This window comes from Nuphar pumila, chromosome 13 (assembly GCF_984573655.1).
Source record: "Nuphar pumila chromosome 13, dmNupPumi1.hap1.1, whole genome shotgun sequence".
NCBI lineage: Eukaryota > Viridiplantae > Streptophyta > Magnoliopsida > Nymphaeales > Nymphaeaceae > Nuphar > Nuphar pumila.
This window is the reverse complement of record NC_143261.1, coordinates 94,582,704-94,601,379: the sequence shown is the minus strand read 5'-3', so window position 1 is coordinate 94,601,379 and position 18,676 is coordinate 94,582,704. Positions and strand designations below refer to the sequence as shown.

Sequence of the window (18,676 nt, the reverse complement as noted above, 5' to 3'; positions counted from 1 at the left end):
ACTTGTCATTGTGGTTGTGGGTTGTAGCTTCAATCTAAATGGTCTATGGTGAATGATTTTTTTGGTTTTCCTATACGGATCCCAGTTTTGAGTATCTTTAGTATTTATTTTATTTTCTTCATAAGGAAGAAAGTATATTTAGCCAGCAAAGTATTCTCTTTTATGCTTTGATGTGTGCATGAGCTGAGATTGTTATTTTTTTTTGTGTAAATTATTATGTGCTTCAAGTTTTACCACTTGTTTATAAAGGTTTTTCTCTCTGACAAGTGTGGCTGCTTTCCATGCATAATATCACTGAAAATTATTACATGATATTATTTTAAACTTTCTCTGTTAATATATTCTTTCACTTTCCTTGGCCTATAGGGTCATGGAATTCTTCATGATGGTAGCATGGAGAACATTGATGGTACAAATGAGTTATCAAGGACACTCTTACAGGACCTTAATCGGCATGCATCAGTTGTGCTTGAAGGGAGAACTTTAGGTAGGTGTTACTTATTTTGTCGATAACACATTGTCATGCTCTACTTTTAAATGTTTGATGGTCTAGAATTGATCGAGGCTGTCATTTGACCAAACCTAGGAAGCTTATTTCTATTTCGTAAAAATGTAAGGGCTGTCTCAATTTTGGATGAAAACTAAATATTTTTTATGGTTAACTATTTCAACTGATCTTGTGGTCTTTGAAAATTAAATGAATTAGATGTGCTAGTTATAAAAGAAAAAGCTACGACATACAGAAGTGCTGGGTAGTAACAGCTTCTCAATTGCCCTTTCAGCAAGATTAGAGTGTGCAAGTGAGATGCTACTGTGCACCGTTGTTGCTTATGTATCTTGCTCATTGAATTAATGCAACACTTCTAATGCCATATAAGACAGTGGGTGCTCAGTCAATATCAATGATATCACTATTTAAATAGACTACATTAAGATTCATATGATTTATTACCTTGAGATTGTGTCTATATTAGTATAAATTGTGTGCAGTATCTCCATGACTCAAAAGTATTTTAAGCCGAACACTTTGTGTCCATGACACCTAAAAGTTCCTAAATTGGAAATGTGCACTGGATACTTCGTGCCCTTAATTGGACACTTTGTATCCAAGTTTCAGATCCTATGTTTTAAGCTGGGCACTTTGTGTCCAAGCATCAAACACCACATATAATGAATTGAACACTTCTTGTCCAAGTGTCGGACACCACATGTCACAATTTGGACACTTCATGTCCAAGTGTCATACCCCGTGTGTCATGTGGTAGACTCTTTGTGTCCAAGTGTGGGTCAACTGCGTGTCCAAGTGTGGGTCAACTGCGTGTCCAAGTGTGGGTCAACTGCATGTCCAAAGGTGACACGTCATGTCAATGTGTTGGAGATGCAACACCTATCCATTTTTTTTGGACACTTGCACTGTCGACACAGGTGCAGTGGGCCTCTAGGGGCACCCATGTTACTTAGGGTCAAACTCATCCTTCCCCCTTCTAATTGATCAATAAAATTGTGATAAGTTCAATTTATCACTGATTTTGTGACTACGTTTCTTGCATAGTTGGCAAACTTGTGACTCGGATTTGGATCGCCTGACCCTTGACTCACGAGTCAGTGGATCAACTCGGTAATTCGAACGAATTAGGACTATGCATTTTCTAGTGTTATAATCACTAAATTTAGCACGACATCAATAAGTTATACAAGTATTCAACCATACATAATTGTTAATATTCATGATTTAAAAACATATGATTCTTTACAACAAATATTCTTTTATGAACATTACACATTAAAACCACAAAATGCATGACAAAAAATACATAAGAAGCATGTGATCAGCGGTCCTGAATTGGTGACCTAGTTAAGGTCTGATCCGGGTCGACTCGGGCGATTCCCTAGTCGACTCGCCGGGTTTGCCAACTATGGTTTCTTATTTGTAAAATACAACGCCAATACTAGGTTTCATGGTTGTAGCTGTCCTTTGTTGGGCCTAATCCAGCTAAATCCCATCAGATCCTATATAAACTCAGGTGCTAGTTTTTCAAATGAGCTTTTTAGATTGTTCTTGAACTTGACTTGTTTATTAACTAAATGAGCTTGAATCAAGCTTGAGACAGACTCTATTTGTCTCTACATTACGTGCTATGTGCTTTTGGATGTAATACACTTGTAGTTGCAACTAAGCTAGGTCTTCAATAAAGCAATTTATGTAAACAATCTCACCCTTTCCTTGATTATGGATGACCTAGATTGTACGATACTTTTAAAATTTCATGTTGTTGAACCATTCTTTATTAATCTAAGTAAGATGTTTCTTGATCTTGTAAGTTTCTAAAAAGTAAATATTTGATCTAAGCTTACTAATACTTCAATGGTTGTTGTCTAGAACATAATACAAATACCAATATTGCAAGCTTTCTATGTTGCAACTGAAAATAATTTTCCTTGTTATCTAGGTGATATATGTATCCATCTGGATGTCACATGGGTATTAGTATCTATACTGAAATTAAGAAGCAGCTTGTGGCAAATCAAGGAAATGTCTCACATTTTCATTGGTGCAATTAGTAGACATGAATCATCACTATATACCATAGTCACCAGTATCGTTCTCGGCATGGTTCTTCTTGGGAGTTTTTTTTTCAAAAAGTTTTTCCTGAAAAAACCTCTGGAAAATATCAGAAATTTTAAAATTTGAAAAATAAAAGGAATAAAATAAAATAAAATAAAATAATAGGTTTTATAGTATTTTACAATTAGAAAAGTTTTAAAATTTAAAAGAAACAAAAAAGATACTTAAAATATAAAAAACTGTTTGAAAATCTCAGGATGATCACAATATTTTCAATTTTGGTGATATTTTGAAATTCTCAAGAGAATGTCAACTGACCTTGAAATGCCGATAATATCATGATATTTTCAAAATATCGTCAATATCGGTGACTATGCTATATACATAATAAAATAAAGGGAAAAGACCCATATACCTTCAATGAACTAAGAGAACAAACAAACAAGAGACAACTGAATAATGTAAAGTTATACAATATTGATGTATCAATATATACAATAACAATGACTTTGAAACTCATGAAGGATAAATGGGAGTTTTTGAAGGAGACACTAAGGGGGCATTTGTTACACTTCCACCCAAGAGAAGCCACTTTCTCTTGAAAGGGAGTCCCAGGAGGGAAAGTGCTTCCCCATGGGAGAGTTGTGATCCCATTTTGATAGGAAAGTTACTTTTTTGCATTTACATTTGGACCCCACCACCGATTTCTCATGTAGATATTTGTTTTACTGTTCATGATCTGGATCTGGATCCAGATCCAGACTCATACTAGGGAACATGTTCCAAGAGTTAAAAGTCTGTTTAGGAGGTAGTGTGAATTGGTATCAGCAGTTTTTACTTTATCCTTTTTGTACATGTCCCACATGAATTGTAACAGTTCGAGTCATATACCATGTGCAATCAATATATAAAGAGGTTAATGAAATGTCCACTCATGACTGAAACGGGTTGGACTTGCTGCCAGTACTCTCTCTCTCTCTCTCTCTCTTTCTATTGTTTTCATTTATCCCCCCCTAGGAAAAGAGACCCTCTTTCATAGGAAAGGACATGAAACAAACGTCCCTAAAAGCAGGTGAAGGATCAAATGATAATATGATGGATCCTTACAAAGAATCTGGTCTACAAAAATAGGAATGCGGATCTAAATGCAAAAATAGGAATGCATATCTAAACGCTTGGTGTGCTTCTAAAACTTGTGCTGATTAGCAATATACATGGCATTCTTATTGTCAAAATATAGATGAGCCACAGTCCATATTGAATAAGAAGTAGCAAAGCTAGATAATGTCAGTGATACCAGAAAGCTATTTTGCTAATAATCTTATTCAGTAGAACAAAGGGCAACATGGAGCTGTTTTCTATATCACCATGACATAAGAATTATCCCAGAAAAAAGAAAAAGTACAAAACTGGTGTTAGAGTGTCAACCCATCACATAATTTCTGAATCAGCATTAGTTAAGACTTAAGAGAGAGTGAACGATGAAGTGCTGGAACAGTCAGACAAATGTATTAAACGATACACAGTACTGCTGCCATAAGGACGAAGATAGGTGCATGATGTAACTAACTGAATGAACTGCATGAATCAAGTAATAATAAGATGTTTCAATTGTCAATGCACCATTTGGTCCTGTCACCTGTGTGTGGTGTAGGTTTAAACTAGGGGTGGCAATCGTGTCGGGTTGGCGGGTCGATCCGACGGGTTGGCGGGTCAGCATACCTCAACCCGAACCCGACCCGTTTATTAAATGGGTCGGTTGTGGCAAACACGAACCCGGCCCGTTTAATAAACGGGTAACCCGACACGACCTGCCAACCCATTTAATAAATGGGTTGGGTCGGGTAAACGGGTTCTCAGGTTCGCGGGTCAGGTTGGCGGGTCGAAGGGTTGACCCGCCCGCCTAACCCGTTTATTAAACGGGTCAGCCGGGTTGGCATACCCCCAACCCGAACCCGACCCGTTTAATAAACGGGTTAGGCGGGTCGACCCGTTTATTAAACGGGTTGGCTTAAGCCCAACCCGAACCCGCCTAAGAGGCGGGTTGGCGGGTCGTGTCAGGTTTTGCCACCCCTAGTTTAAACCATCTGCATATAGGAAAACTGGAATATGTAAACCAGAAAAATATGTAAAGTAGTATGAACTGAGATTTTCATAAGGATTTTTGCAAATCTAACCCTGCAGATGCATTCAGAATGGTCCATTTGCTTGAAATCGACTATTGAATCATCGTAATCGGATCAAGAAATGTGATTTTGTATGCTTGAATATTTACAAAAATTCTGAGCCATTGATTTTCAAGCCTTAAAGGATCCTTCTTATACATCTTAATCGGATGATCTAACCAAGTATCTATACCGCATTCGTACAGTGAAATTTTAGATAAAAAAATTATGAAAATCTCGGTGCATACTAGTTTACATATTTCAGTTTCTATATATATATAAATAAATAAATAAATAAAAGGGGGACCATCCAACCAAAGGAAGGTCCAAAATCTACAACCAATGATAATCGATGATGTTCCTTCTCTAACGATCGAGTTTTTCATATTGGATTTTTGTCATTCATTTAGTGAGCAATATGTTTTGGATTATGAATTTTCGATGTCTAGACCCATTTTTGAAAGCACTAAAAAATCAATGGCCCACAATACTTTGTATTGTAAAGTTTTAAATGCATTGTGAGCCGTCTATTTTTCATGTTTCGAAAAAGATGCCTATATGTCGTAAAGTCTTCGTGTAAAGCAATTTCTTACTAAATCAATTATAAAAAACAAATATATGAGGTCTGATGGATGAGATGCTCAAGCATTGGAGAAGGGGAACCGTCTGATTGATCATCATTGGTTGTAGATTTTGGACCTTCTTTTGGTTGGATGGTCCCCCTTCCCTATATATATATATATATATATATATATATATATATTTCTGCTTACATTTGTGTGTGGTGTATGTGAGCTAAAATTTTATCTGATGGAGATTTGGCTGAACTTCTTATGTTAGGTCATTTGCTAATTGCATCCTTCTATGTACTTCAGCTCTTTTCCATTGTGGTTTAATTCATTTTGCTTACATCTAAAGTTGCATGTTGTTGCAGATGTGGAACTAAGAGATACAAGGACTGTTGCAGAAGCACTTGCAAGGTCCAAACAGGGTTAGCAATTTTTGGCTGTTATTCGTAATCTGATTCATAGACAGTTCTGGGCATGAATGGTTCCTATTTTGTGATCAATATTTTGCAGCTGAAGTGGCTACTGAAACTTTAGAGGAGGAAGCAAACCGGAAGAGATTAGAGAGAGTGTTGCAAATGACTGAAATGGATGACCTGCAGGCAACTCGTAAACTCCCATTTGCAGCCCTTTGTATCAAGGTGGTGAATAATCGGCAGGTTGTTGAGAGGCCTATTATGCATAAGGGTTTCTAACTCTTTTCCTTATTATAGGACCCACGTGAGTACTTTGATTCTCAACAAGCCAGCACCCTTAATGCTTTAGGAGAAAATGGTGCTGATACCAAAACAAGTGCTTGCAACATGAGCACAGAGGAAGCTTATACTTCTTTGAGAAAGCAAATTTCCAACATTAGAACCATTGGATTCAAAAACCCTGTTATCCAACCTGATGTTGCTGCCAGGGTAAGATTCCAATCTGAGATTTTTGGGACATGATAATTAAAATAAAATGATTACTTTAGAAGCTTTGCTTCTAGCAACATATAGATGGTAATTAACTTATGGAATTTACATCAAACATGATCTGTTTGATTTCATTTGTGAACCACTGAACCATTAAAAAGAATGTAGTCAAAGAGGCTGCCAAAGGATCTTCCTTTAGTTCCAGAGTGCTTGTCATTCTGCAAGCATGTAAATCACATCCGTATGGTCAGATTTAAGAAAAAAAGAACAAAAAACCCCATAAAACTCTCGGTTCACACTGTTGTTCTCAAATTCTAGTGGTCCATCCTCATGATCCACAATGTCTGTGTACATAAATTTTGTGTGGTCCACTAAAGTAGTTTCTAGACCAAGTTTTAGTGTTTATTTGATCATGGCTGCGTGCATGCACGGAACCTGGCCATGAATCCTCGGGGGATTTTGTTGAATGCTTGACCAATCATTCGGATTTTGTACATTCTTCCTCATAAGCTATTGTATGCGATAGGGTGTGATATCTACAATATTATGTTGGCTGAATTTGTTCTTGCAAAAAGTTGGTCATTTTAAGAAACTACTTCTATATATGATGAAGTTGCTGTCTGTAGGCTACCTTGAATGAGGTGTTGGTATTTATAACTCAATGATTTGATACAATTCTTCCCTTATTTGTTTTACTGATGATGTGATTTTTGCTTGAAAAAGAATACATGGAAGCTTATCTATTGTAACTATCGGAATATGTTTGCATGGTTATGAAAATATTGTTTTGTGAATCAGGTTATTAGTAGCTTGACTCAGCATCTGTCAAGTACCAAGTATCATCAGGGGAAAAATCTGCAAGAGAGCTTCCTTGATCGGCTGCCTAACAGAACCAAAGAGGAATTGTTGCTTGTGAGTTAAATCCAGTTTTCTTCTTATCTCATGTGCTACCTCATAAGTTCTTTTATAGCTCTACCATTTTATGTCAATTAATATACTTCTTGTTATATAACAATTGTCCCTTCCCCACTTCCTGTTCTCCCTCCAGCATTGGGCATCCATTCAGGAGTTGTTGCAGCATTTTTGGTCATCTTATCCAGTTACAAGTACATATCTTTATGCCAAGGTGATTGATTGACGAATCTCAGACATGCAACTCTGATATTTACTTCTTTATAGAATATATATTGATCTTCTGGGAGAATCATGTTTATGACTTGTAATGACAGTGAATGGATTGGGACCTATATATGATAACCTTGCTTATGTATATTTGATTATTCAATGTTAAACCCTTTTAGTTCATGTTATGATAAAAAGATGTGGACTCTGAATACAAATGGCATCTATCATGTATGAGGTACAAATTGATACACAAAACTTTATAAAACTTAACCTGAAGCACATAAGCATAGTTTGGTGGTTGCAGAATTATCTGCTGTTCATTAAGAAGATTATTCTAGTACCTTTACACTTTTTATGGAGGAATGCATTTCTGTAGGAACATAAACATGATAAACCACCATCTTTGTAGGAATGAAAGTTCTGAACCTCGTCTTGTTTCCATCTGCTCTACGGTTAGTATTGCTGGCGAGGGCTGATGTCTGTTGTTCAAAAGAGATTTCAAGGACAATTACTGAATGGTTGAGTATGATGGTTAAAGACCAAATAAGGGAAGACTTTTTTCATTTGGGGAAGTTACGCGTCAGGTGGACTCATCATGGCATCATTCTATATCTCCCACATTGTGAAATAATCTTTGGAGACTTGATCCTGCACAATAAACAGACAAGACAAAAGACAAAGAAAGAAAAGAGAAGAGATGTTGATGGAGGCAAAGAGGCTCACACACACACACACACACACACACACACACACACATATATATATATATATATATATATATATATATAGGGACACACTAGATTACAATATTGCCCTTTGGATATGGAATAAATACAAGAATACAAAATACATTCGGATCTGGATCAGATCAGTCTCTTGAACATCATCAAGTGAAGTAACGTGTACCTGAAAATCTTGAGAAAAAGCTTCATAGCTGACTCATCTATTAGGAGGGTGCCTTACTCTGCTGGTCGTATGAGTAGAGGAGACTTGCGGCTGAACAGGATCACCATTGGCGGAATGGACCGGTGGCTGAATCTTCGCACCACTAGATAGCTGATTAGGCTGAACTGTAGCCCTGCTGGTGTCACACAAAACAGGCTCAGAAATCTGGTCAGCAGGAGAATCGTTGGGCTGATTCGTTAAGGCATTGTGCGGGGCATTTGGCTCGCTACGCTTGTCAAGTGGCTGTTCATTTCTTCTGCTGCACACTTGTTTAAAAAAACTGAAAAGGTGGCTGCGCTGATAACTGTGCATTAACAACTGAAGATGTATCTGTTGGTTGGGCATTATCGGTTGCAGCATTACCACTAAATGCATGCTGTGTTTTCTGTGATGATGATAGCTGAAAGGACTGCAGCGATGTGTTGTTAGCAGATGATAGTACAACCCCACATATATTCTCATGGAAGACAACATGCCGTGAAATAACAACTTTATTTTCAGCACAATCAAAACATCTATATCCCATATATTCCTCGTCATAGCCAATGAATCACATTGAACCATCAATGTGAACAAAACACCGACATCCATATGCACATAACCAAGAATAATTGGGATGTGAACCGTATAACAAAAAATAGGAAGATTCTCATCCAAGACTAGATAGAGACATCCTATTTATCAAATAAACCGTTGTATGAAACACCTTCGACTACAAACCAGCCTTGAGATTAACATCATACATCATAGTCAAGGATGTTTTCACAATATGACAATGTTTACGTTGAACCATACCATTTTGTTGGGAAGTCTTTGGACAACTCAACTCACGTTGAATCCCATTATCAAGAAAAAAATTTGTGAATTGATTATACATATATTCACCACCACCGTTACTCTGTAAGGCTAAGATTTTTTGAGAAAATCGGGTTTCAAAATATATTTTGAATCTACGAAAAACGAGTCTCACATAGTAACATTTAAAAGTGGGGTTAATACGAGTCAGATAGATTTTTTCCTACTTAGAAAGAGAGATAGGGGTTGTTGCATCGATTGTAAGGTTATACCGGGAGAAAGTGTAGCTACGCAACATAGAGTCTTAATTTTAAATCTTAGAATTAGACAATGCCACAAAAGGGATAGACATAGGATAGATCCTAGAATTAAGTGGTGGGCACTGAAATGAGTTAAAAAATGAATGCTTATAAAGTAGGTAGTTAAGGAAGCTGATTGGTGTATCGAGGAGGATTCAGAATCAATGTGGAATAAGATAGCGGGTGGCATGAAAAAGGTGAATAAGGAGGTATTGGGTGAGTCGAAAGGCGGTGCACCGCTAGGTAAGGATACATCGTGGTGGAACGAGGATGTCAAATTAGCTATTAAGGTTAAAAGAGAGTGTTATAGAAATCTAAGTAAGAGTCGTGATAATGAGAATTTGGAGAAGTATATGATAGCAAAGAAGGAAGCTAAAAAAGTAGTTCGAAATGCGAGAGATAAGGTATATAAGGAGGTTTATGACAAGTTGGATACCAAAGAAGGAGAAAAGGATATTTATACGCTTGCAAAGATGAGAGATAGGAAATCGAGGGATTTGAGTATGGTTAGATGTATCAAAGATGAAATGCAAAGGGTTTTAGTCAAAGATGAGGAGATTAAGGAGAGATGGAAAGATTATTTTGATAAACCATTTAATGAAAGTCATGCTCAGGATCTTGGAGACTTCTCCATTCCTTTTCATGAGATGAATCGTGACTTCATGCACAAGATTCAAAAGAAAGAAATTGCAGAGGCTTTGAAGAAAATGAAATCAAGAAGGGCAGTTGGCCTAGATGGTATACCTATCGAGGCTTGGAAATGCTTGGGAGAGAAATGTTTAGAATGGGTGACAAATCTTTTTAACAAGATTTGGCGGACAAATAAGATGCCTAATGAGTGGACGAAGAGTACTTTGGTGCCTCTATATAAGAATAAGGGTGCTATACAAGATTGCACAAACTATCGTGGTATAAAACTCATGAGTCATTGGAACTTTGGGAGAGGGTGATTGAGTCTAGGTTGAGCAATGTTGTCATGATATCGGAGAATCAATTTGGTTTTATGCCTGGAAGATCAACAATGGAAGCTATACATCTTCTTAGACAACTTATTGAGAGATATAGAGAGAGGAACAAAGATTTGCATATGGTTTTTATTGATTTGGAGAAGGCATACGATAGAGTACCTAGGAACGTTCTCTGGTGGACAATGATGAAGAAAGGTGTTTCTCTCAAGTACATTAGTATAATTAAAAATATGTATGAAGTAGTAGTAACCAATGTCCGCACTTGTGGAGGGGTGACAACCAATTTTCCTATAACGGTTGGGTTACATCAAGGATATGCTTTAAGCCCTTTCCTATTTGGTATAATGATGGATGAACTTACGAGATCAATTCAAGAAAATGTGCCGTAGTGTATGTTGTTTGCTGATGATATTGTTTTGATTGATGAGTCTAGAGCTGGGGTTAATGCTAAGTTAGAATTATGGAGACAGACATTGGCAACAAGAGGTTTTAAGTTGAGTAAGAGTAAGACAAAATATATGGAATGTCAGTTTAGTAAGCAACCGAGTAGTGATGGGAGTGTAGTGAAACTTGGTGAGCAAGAAATACGAGTGAATGACTGTTTCAAATATTTGGGATCTATCATTCAAAAGTATGGAGAAATTGATGGAGATGTAAATCATAGGATAAAGGTTGGGTGGATAAAATAGAAAAGTGCAACTGGAGTGTTGTGCGATCGTAGAATGCCATTGCGGTTGAAGGAAAAGTTTTATAGGACGACTATTAGGCTCGCTTTACTATATGGTACGGAATGTTGGGCTACCAAGAGACATCATATTCAAAAAATGAGTGTAGCTGAGATGGATGTGTGGAAATACAATAAAAGATAAGATTCGGAACGAGGAGATACGTAAGAAGGTAGGGGTTGCACCCATTGAAAATAAGATGAAAGAGAATCGTTTACGGTGGTTTGGACATATTCGACGAAGGCCTAATGATGCTCCTGTTAGAAGGATGGTGAAATGGGAAAATATATTAGTTAAAAGGGGTCGGGGTAGGCCTAGGAAGACATGGATGGAGATGATAGGAAAGGATATGAATGCTTTGAACCTCATCGAGGACATGACATTGGATAGAAATGATTGGAGGAGAAGGATTCATGTGGAAGACCCAGAATGATTTTCTTTGTTGGTTCATATCGCCAACCTCAATTGTTGTTGTTGTTGTTGTACGAAAAACATGAAAGATTTGGTCCTTGGATTTCAGAAAGATATTCAAGTTAAACGAGTAAAGTCATCTACAAAAATCATATAGTATTTGGATTTTGATAGGGACATAACAGGAGAAGGCCCCCAAACATCCGAGTGAATTAGCTCAAAAGGAAGAGAAGCTCCTTTATTTAATTTGGAAAAATGGAGTTCATGACTCTTACAAATACGACAACTAACACATGAAGAAAAATTTCTTCTTTTGACATCAATTAAACCTTTATTACATAAAAGATCAAGAAAACTCAAATTGCAATGACCTAATCTACGGTGCCAAACATCAACTTATTGGTGAACTGGACTTGATGATGATGCAAACAACGAATGTCTAGCTAACGATGAAAGAGGTTATTCAGGACATGTAGATTTCCACATCTTCTCCCTCAACGAGTGTCTGTTTCGTGTGAATTTCCTTCACAGAAACAGAGGACGAAGAAAATGAGACACAAAAATTAGTATCATGACAAAACTGAAAAAGAAAAATAAGATTTTTTTGAATATTAGGCACACACAAGGTATTAGATAAAGAAAGAGACCTTTTACTTGTGGGAACAATCATGCCTATGTGAGTAATATGATGGTGTTTCCCATCTCCCGGGATCACACTCCCATTATCACAATAAGGTTCAACATGAGAGAGTTTACCTAAATCTCCCATAACATGGTGTGCTGCCCCTAATCCATGAACCAGCCTTGAGAAGAGGTGCTCGGACAGTGTCCTGACATAGAGTGCATTCTAGGTGAGGATGAAGAGTGCATGTTGACAACCCACAGATTCCCAACAAGATTATGAAATTGAGCTGCCCGAAACCAGTGGTAAGTCCCTCCACATCGTGTGAACCAACAACTAAAGAAGGATATGAACTAGTGGGAGCATGAGGACCAACATTAGTTAAAGGTGGGGCAGCAGTTGCAAGAGCCCAAAAAACGAGCAGGAATCAACACTACATGTGGTCAATAAGTAGGAACATAATGCCTATAGCAGTTGGAACCAGAGTTACCGAAAGCTTCTTAGATAGGTGGGAAGCCTGCTTCCCGGAAACTCGCTTCGAAAGCGTGATACTCCTCGCTTCCGAAACTTGATGGGAATCTTGATTATCCCATGTTTCTCCTGTGCTTTCCACATGCTTCATCTATTCTTCTTATATGTTTTTTCACTCTACTTTTCATGTTTTTTGTGTTTCCTCTCACACTTCTCACTCACCTCCACGTGCTTTCTCTAAATTGGTGGTCATCATTTTTAGATTTTGTTAAAAATTTAATTCTTACACTAAAAAATCATGAAATTTAAGAATAGTCACTTTTATTTTATATTTTATTTGTGTTTCATTTCTATTCTCATTCAATTCTTATATTGCTTTTTTTTTTATTTCTCGCTTCTCACTTCCTATACATTTTAAAATGCATCGCTTTTCGCTTTCGCTTCCCGTATCGTTTCCTGCTTCCGCTTCTTAGTCTGGCAACCTTGGTTGGAACTTGGAACACGTATGATCCTTCTTTCTACACATTTGACGTATCAAATTCACTTGATTAGAAGAGAAAGAAGGTGTAGGGAGAATACCTATTACACATCCACCAAAATTGTGCCCATGGCCACACCCTCTTCCTTGGGAAGAGTTGAAATTTTGGGCTGCAACCATGACTTCATGATTCACCTCATCCTTTTGGGACTTGAATGATATGTTGAACATAGCTTCATGTTCTAATAGCATAGTTCTCAGTCTATAAAAAGGTGGACGAGACACAATGCTAGTATAAACAAAAATAAACATGTATTGTTTTTGTGCATATATCTTCATCCGACATTGGGGATTCTATTTCAGCAAGCAGATTCACTAGAACCTTGATTTTGGTAAGATATTCAACATGCGAATTCCCTTTTTGAACTCTGCAAACTCTGCTTTCAATTGATATATCTTGGGAGTGAAAATCCCCTCATACCACTGATGTAAGGTATCTCATAGCCTTTTTGCTGGAACTTCTGATGGGATGTGTAGAAGGACCTCACGGGAGAGGGTAGCAGAGATGAATGCTACGGCTGACTCATCATCCTTTTGCCACACAATAAATTCTAGGTTTTTGACCATGGTCTTTGAGGCTTTCTTTGCACTTCCATCCTGCACTGAAATTGTTTGGGAAACAAGTTCCAAAGGTACATAAATCGACCCATTAAGGTGTCCCATCATATCATGGCCGCAAAAGGAAAGGAATAATCTTTTTCATCCAAGTGATGAAATTGGAAGAGTCAAATTTCTTAGTGACTAAATGGCTAAGGAAAGAGGCATTAATGGCAGCCATTTGATGAAAAAGAGGGAATAAGAAAAGGACAATGGGTTTCAATGAAAAGCAAGACCAACTAATGCTTAATCTGTCTGACGATTATGAATTTCAGGTTATTCTGATTTGAGCAATATCTACATTTTTTTTACAGATGATCAGAAACTAAAGATTAGAGGTAGTGGCACTCATTATGATTGATTCAGAAACTATGTCACATGGGTGCGGGTGCGGCACTTTCAAAAACCTTGGGTGCGGGGGTGCGACAAAAATATAAAAAATTATATATATAATTTTTAAGTTTTAACTTTTAACAGTTAACAACAGTAACACTAATGAAATAAAAAACAATTATCACAATATCATCAAATCAATTCAAAACACCCAAACCAGTTACCGTCCAATACAAAACACCAAACTTGACTATAGAATAAAAAACCAGTTACCGTCCAATACAAAACACCCAAACCATCAATAGAACTCACTTGAATCTTAATATTAGGCACCCAAATCACATTCAAAGGCTTACTAACTCAAAAACGACCTGAATCCATCTGATTTTCATACCCAAAAGTTACCGATAAGACCAAATCTAAGTCACAGGCCCAAATCTCTTTACCACCATCCTTATAAATTGCATCATCTTAAAATACAGATTTTGCATCATCTAAATGAGAGAGATTGAAGGAGAGAATGAGAGAGAGAGAGAATGCGTACCGGACGATGTCACTCAAGGTCGTCGCCGGCGTCGGGGTCCGGTCGTGTTCGGCGTCGGGGTTGGGTCGGGTCGTCGCACAGTCGAGGTCGGGAGGAGAGGTCTGAAGGAGTCATCGGGAGGATTAGGGCAAACAATTTTTGCCCTAATCCTCCTCTCAGCCCTTTTTTATCATGGTTTCTTTTTTTTAACGTCCAAACGTTGGACATTTTTTACCTTGGGTGCATTGACCGCACCCAGGGTCGGGTTGACCGCACCAGGTGCCGCACCCGCACGCACACCCGCACCCACGTCGCATCACGTCGACGCGGGTGCGGCACCTGGTTGGCCGAATCCCTGTGACTTAGTTCAGAAACTATATATATGTATGTATATTTATTTTAGGAAAAGAAGATGAGTCACGTCAGATCTGCAGATCTGATCTGACGTGATGGACAGGATAAAGAGATCATGTCAGATCTGATCTGACGTGATAAGAGAGGAACCAATATAACTGGGAAGGATTTTTTTTATTCAACAAAAATCGATAGGCTTGGGATCTTTTTTTAGAAGAGATCAGATCTGACATGATGAATTGTCAGATCTGGATCAATTTGATCAAATAATACAGATATGATCTGACGTGATGATATCTGGATTTTTTTTATGGAGAAGGGATCAGATCTGACGTGATGAATCGTCAGATATGGATCGATTTGATCAAATAAGACGGAATAGGAGTCGATCTGATTAGTTTCAGATCTGACGCAGGACTTTTCAGATCTGTTAAAAATTAAAATATATTTTCTTTTGCAGATCTGGAGAAAGAAGAATGATTTAAGAATGGGAAGGGGGAAAGCAGCCAGGATCAATGAAATAATCTTTGAAGACTTGATCCTGCACAATAAACAGAAGACAAGACATAAAGAAAAGAGAAGAGATGTTGATGGAGGCAAAGAGGACGTCTCACTCTCTCTAGGGTGACATTTTTTCTTATATATATATATATATAAATCTTTGGAGACTTGATCCTGCACAATAAAGAAAAGAGAAGAGATGTTGATGGAGGCAAAGCGGACGTCTCACTCTCTCTAGGGTGACGTCTTTTCTTATATATATATATATATATATATATAAAGGGACACACTAGATTACAATATTGCCCTTTGGATATGGAATAAATACAAGAATACAAAATACATTTGGATCTGGATCTCGATCAGATCCGACTATTCTTGATAGTCTTAACACACATGAGGTTGGTGTTGAGCTATTTCCTTGAAATACAATCTGGTTCTTTGGTGCCTCTCCTAGGGGCAAGGTTTTTACTTGGTGTCACTAGACAAAATAAACAGAGTTGAATATAATGAAAAAGGAACACCAACTAACTAGCATTTGTTACCTATGCTTTCTGGAGGAAAAAGTCACCACACACTTGCTGTGATTTTGTCCTTTCTTTCAATTACAACTGTCATGGTTGGGATTATCATGGGATTTTTGGCCGGTTGGATGATTCATCAATTGTATTTCCTTTGGTGCCTTTCCTAGGGGCAAGGTTTTTACTTGGTGTCACTAGACAAAGTAAACAGAGTTGAATATAATGAAAAAGGAACACCAGCTAACTAGCATTTGTTACCTAAGCTTTCTGGAGGAAAAAGTCACCACACACTTGCTGTGATTTTGTCCTTTCTTTCAATTAGAACTGTCATGGTTGGGATTATCATGGGATTTTTGGCCGGTTGGATGATTCTTCAATTATTGCTTGGACCATCTACACTTATTGGAGAGACATGGAAATGGTGGCTGTTATCAGCTTGGGGCTAGAGAGAGAATTTTCAATGGAAAATTGTCGCACCGCCTGTCAGTAGATCATGTGGTTCAAAGAGTCCTTCATTGTGCTTAATTGAGATGGCCAAACTAGGATCATCTTGACCTTATAATTTCTATATTTATGTTTAACTTGTTTTTGTGGTGGCTTCTCATCTCTTTTGATGCTCTTTTTAATAAAATTTATTTCTTCTGAACAAAATCTCTATGCATCAGGCCCCTCATACATTTTTTCTAAACGCAAAAAATAACATGGAAAAAACAATGAAACCATAAAAAAGAAGAATATGTTGATGATGAGTAAGAGGAATGAATAGAGAGAATACAAAAGCATAAATAAGAGAAGAAGAAAAGATGATGATGATGATGATAAACGAGTGGAATGGGTAGAGGAACACAAGCATAGAATACGGTGCCGCGGTTGCAGTCACTGCTGTTTCATGGATTAGAAATCTACTTACTACATAGTCTACATTGCATCAGTCTATTGCACAATTTGTTCTTTATTGCAGTACTATGAATCTTATTTATCATGGCAAAGCAAAGCATATTCAGGTAGATCTACACTTTGTGGGGAGGTTGAAGATCAGGTCTATCCTCACATCGTTAGTGGAGAACAAGAAGTGACCAAACTCTACTTATTCTCGAAACTGGGATTTAGAAAAGCAAATTATTCATAGTTCTTACTCATACGAGAGAGAGAGAGAGAGAGAGAGAGAGAGAGAGAGAGAGAGAGAGAGAGAGAGAGAGAGAGAGGTGTTCAAGGCAGTTTCATAGTATCATAATAATAATAGAACTGGGGCATTTTAATCATTTCAGTACAAACAGCACATTTGCCTCCACACTTAACATGCAAATTTATATTTATGCTATTAATGATGTAGTGTAGCTGAGATGCGTATGCTTGGATGGATGTGTGGAAATACAATAAAAGATAAGATTCAGAACGAGGAGATACGTAAGAAGGTAGGCGTTGCACCCATTGAAAATAAGATGAGAGAGAATCGTTTACGGTGGTTTGGACATATTCGGCGAAGGCCTAATGATGCTCCAGTTAGAAGGATGGAGAAATGGAAAAATATATTAGTTAAAAGAGGCCAGGTAGGCCTAGGAAGACTTGGATGAAGATGATAGGAAAGGATATGAATGCTTTGCACCTCACCGAGGACATGGCATTGGATAGAAATGATTGGAGGAGAAGGATTCATGTGGAAGACCCAAAATGATTTTCTTTGTTGGTTCATTTCGCCGACCCCAATTGTTTTGGGATGAAGGCGTACTTGTTGTAATGATGTAGTCTTGTACATTTGTGATATGAACAATTGTCTTTTGGAAGAGGGGGGGTGTAAGAAGAGTTCTTGGATTATCACCAAGCGAATCTTCAAATGGAACCACCGAAAGGATTATTCACATGAACCACAAGGATTCATACACAATACCCAAGAAAGGGTATACCATAACAAGAGGAAAAAATATGATATTATTGATTGGGAAAACACCCACCAAAAGCATAAATTACAAGGGGGTAAAACCCCATATTTTTAATACAAAGGGAAGGAGGAAGGAGGGAGTTGTTGGGCTCCCAACGGCTCTAAATAGAGCCGTTGGGGGTCCAACGACTCTCTCACTTTATGCTTTTTGACTTTGGTAAAAAAAGCATAAAGTCCAATCAATGTCCAAAAACAAACTAAAAATAAAGAAAACCTAACTAAAAAAACTATCTTAATCCTAATTAAACTAAAAATATGAGATTACATATGATGTTATGCTACATTATTTAACACTCCCCCTCAAACTTACGGTTGAACAACCAAAAGTTTATCCAACAGAAAGTGAAATTGAGGAGCAACGAGAGGTTTGGTAAAGAAGTCTACCAGTTGATATTCAGAAGAGACATATGGAAGATCAATGGTGCCGTGTAAAAATTTCTCTCGTACGTAGTGACAATCCATCTCGATATGCTTAGTCCGTTCGTGGAATGTCCGGTTGCTGACAATGTAAATAAAATTTTTGTTGTCGCAACAAAGCCGTGATGCTCCTGAACTCCTAACACCCATGTTGTGAAGCAATCGCCTTAGCCAGACTACTTCCATGGTGGTTGTAGCCATTTGTTGTGTACTCAACTTCAGTTGACGAAAGAAAGACCTTTTGTTGCTTCTTGCACCTCCAAGAGACCAATGATTTCCCTAAAAACACACAGAAGCCAGTAGTTGAGTGTCGATCGTTGGGATGACCTCCCCAATTTGCATCAGTATAAGCAGTTAATTCTAAGGAAGAAGAAGCAAACAAGAAAAGTC

The 18,676-nt window shown here is 37.6% G+C and overlaps 1 protein-coding gene across 1 annotated transcript in view; it reads left to right on the top strand.

Moving 5' to 3' along the window:
- The window catches only part of LOC149819272 (general transcription and DNA repair factor IIH subunit TFB1-1-like), a 120,413-nt gene that overhangs the window by 56,405 nt on the left and 45,332 nt on the right, over positions 1-18,676 (top strand). The window contains exons 13-18 of the mRNA XM_089986370.1: positions 367-487; positions 5,666-5,722; positions 5,811-5,938; positions 6,011-6,202; positions 7,001-7,114; positions 7,251-7,328. Coding sequence (XP_089842496.1) covers positions 367-487; positions 5,666-5,722; positions 5,811-5,938; positions 6,011-6,202; positions 7,001-7,114; positions 7,251-7,328 — 690 coding nt within the window. The remainder of the gene's footprint in view (positions 1-366; positions 488-5,665; positions 5,723-5,810; positions 5,939-6,010; positions 6,203-7,000; positions 7,115-7,250; positions 7,329-18,676) is intronic.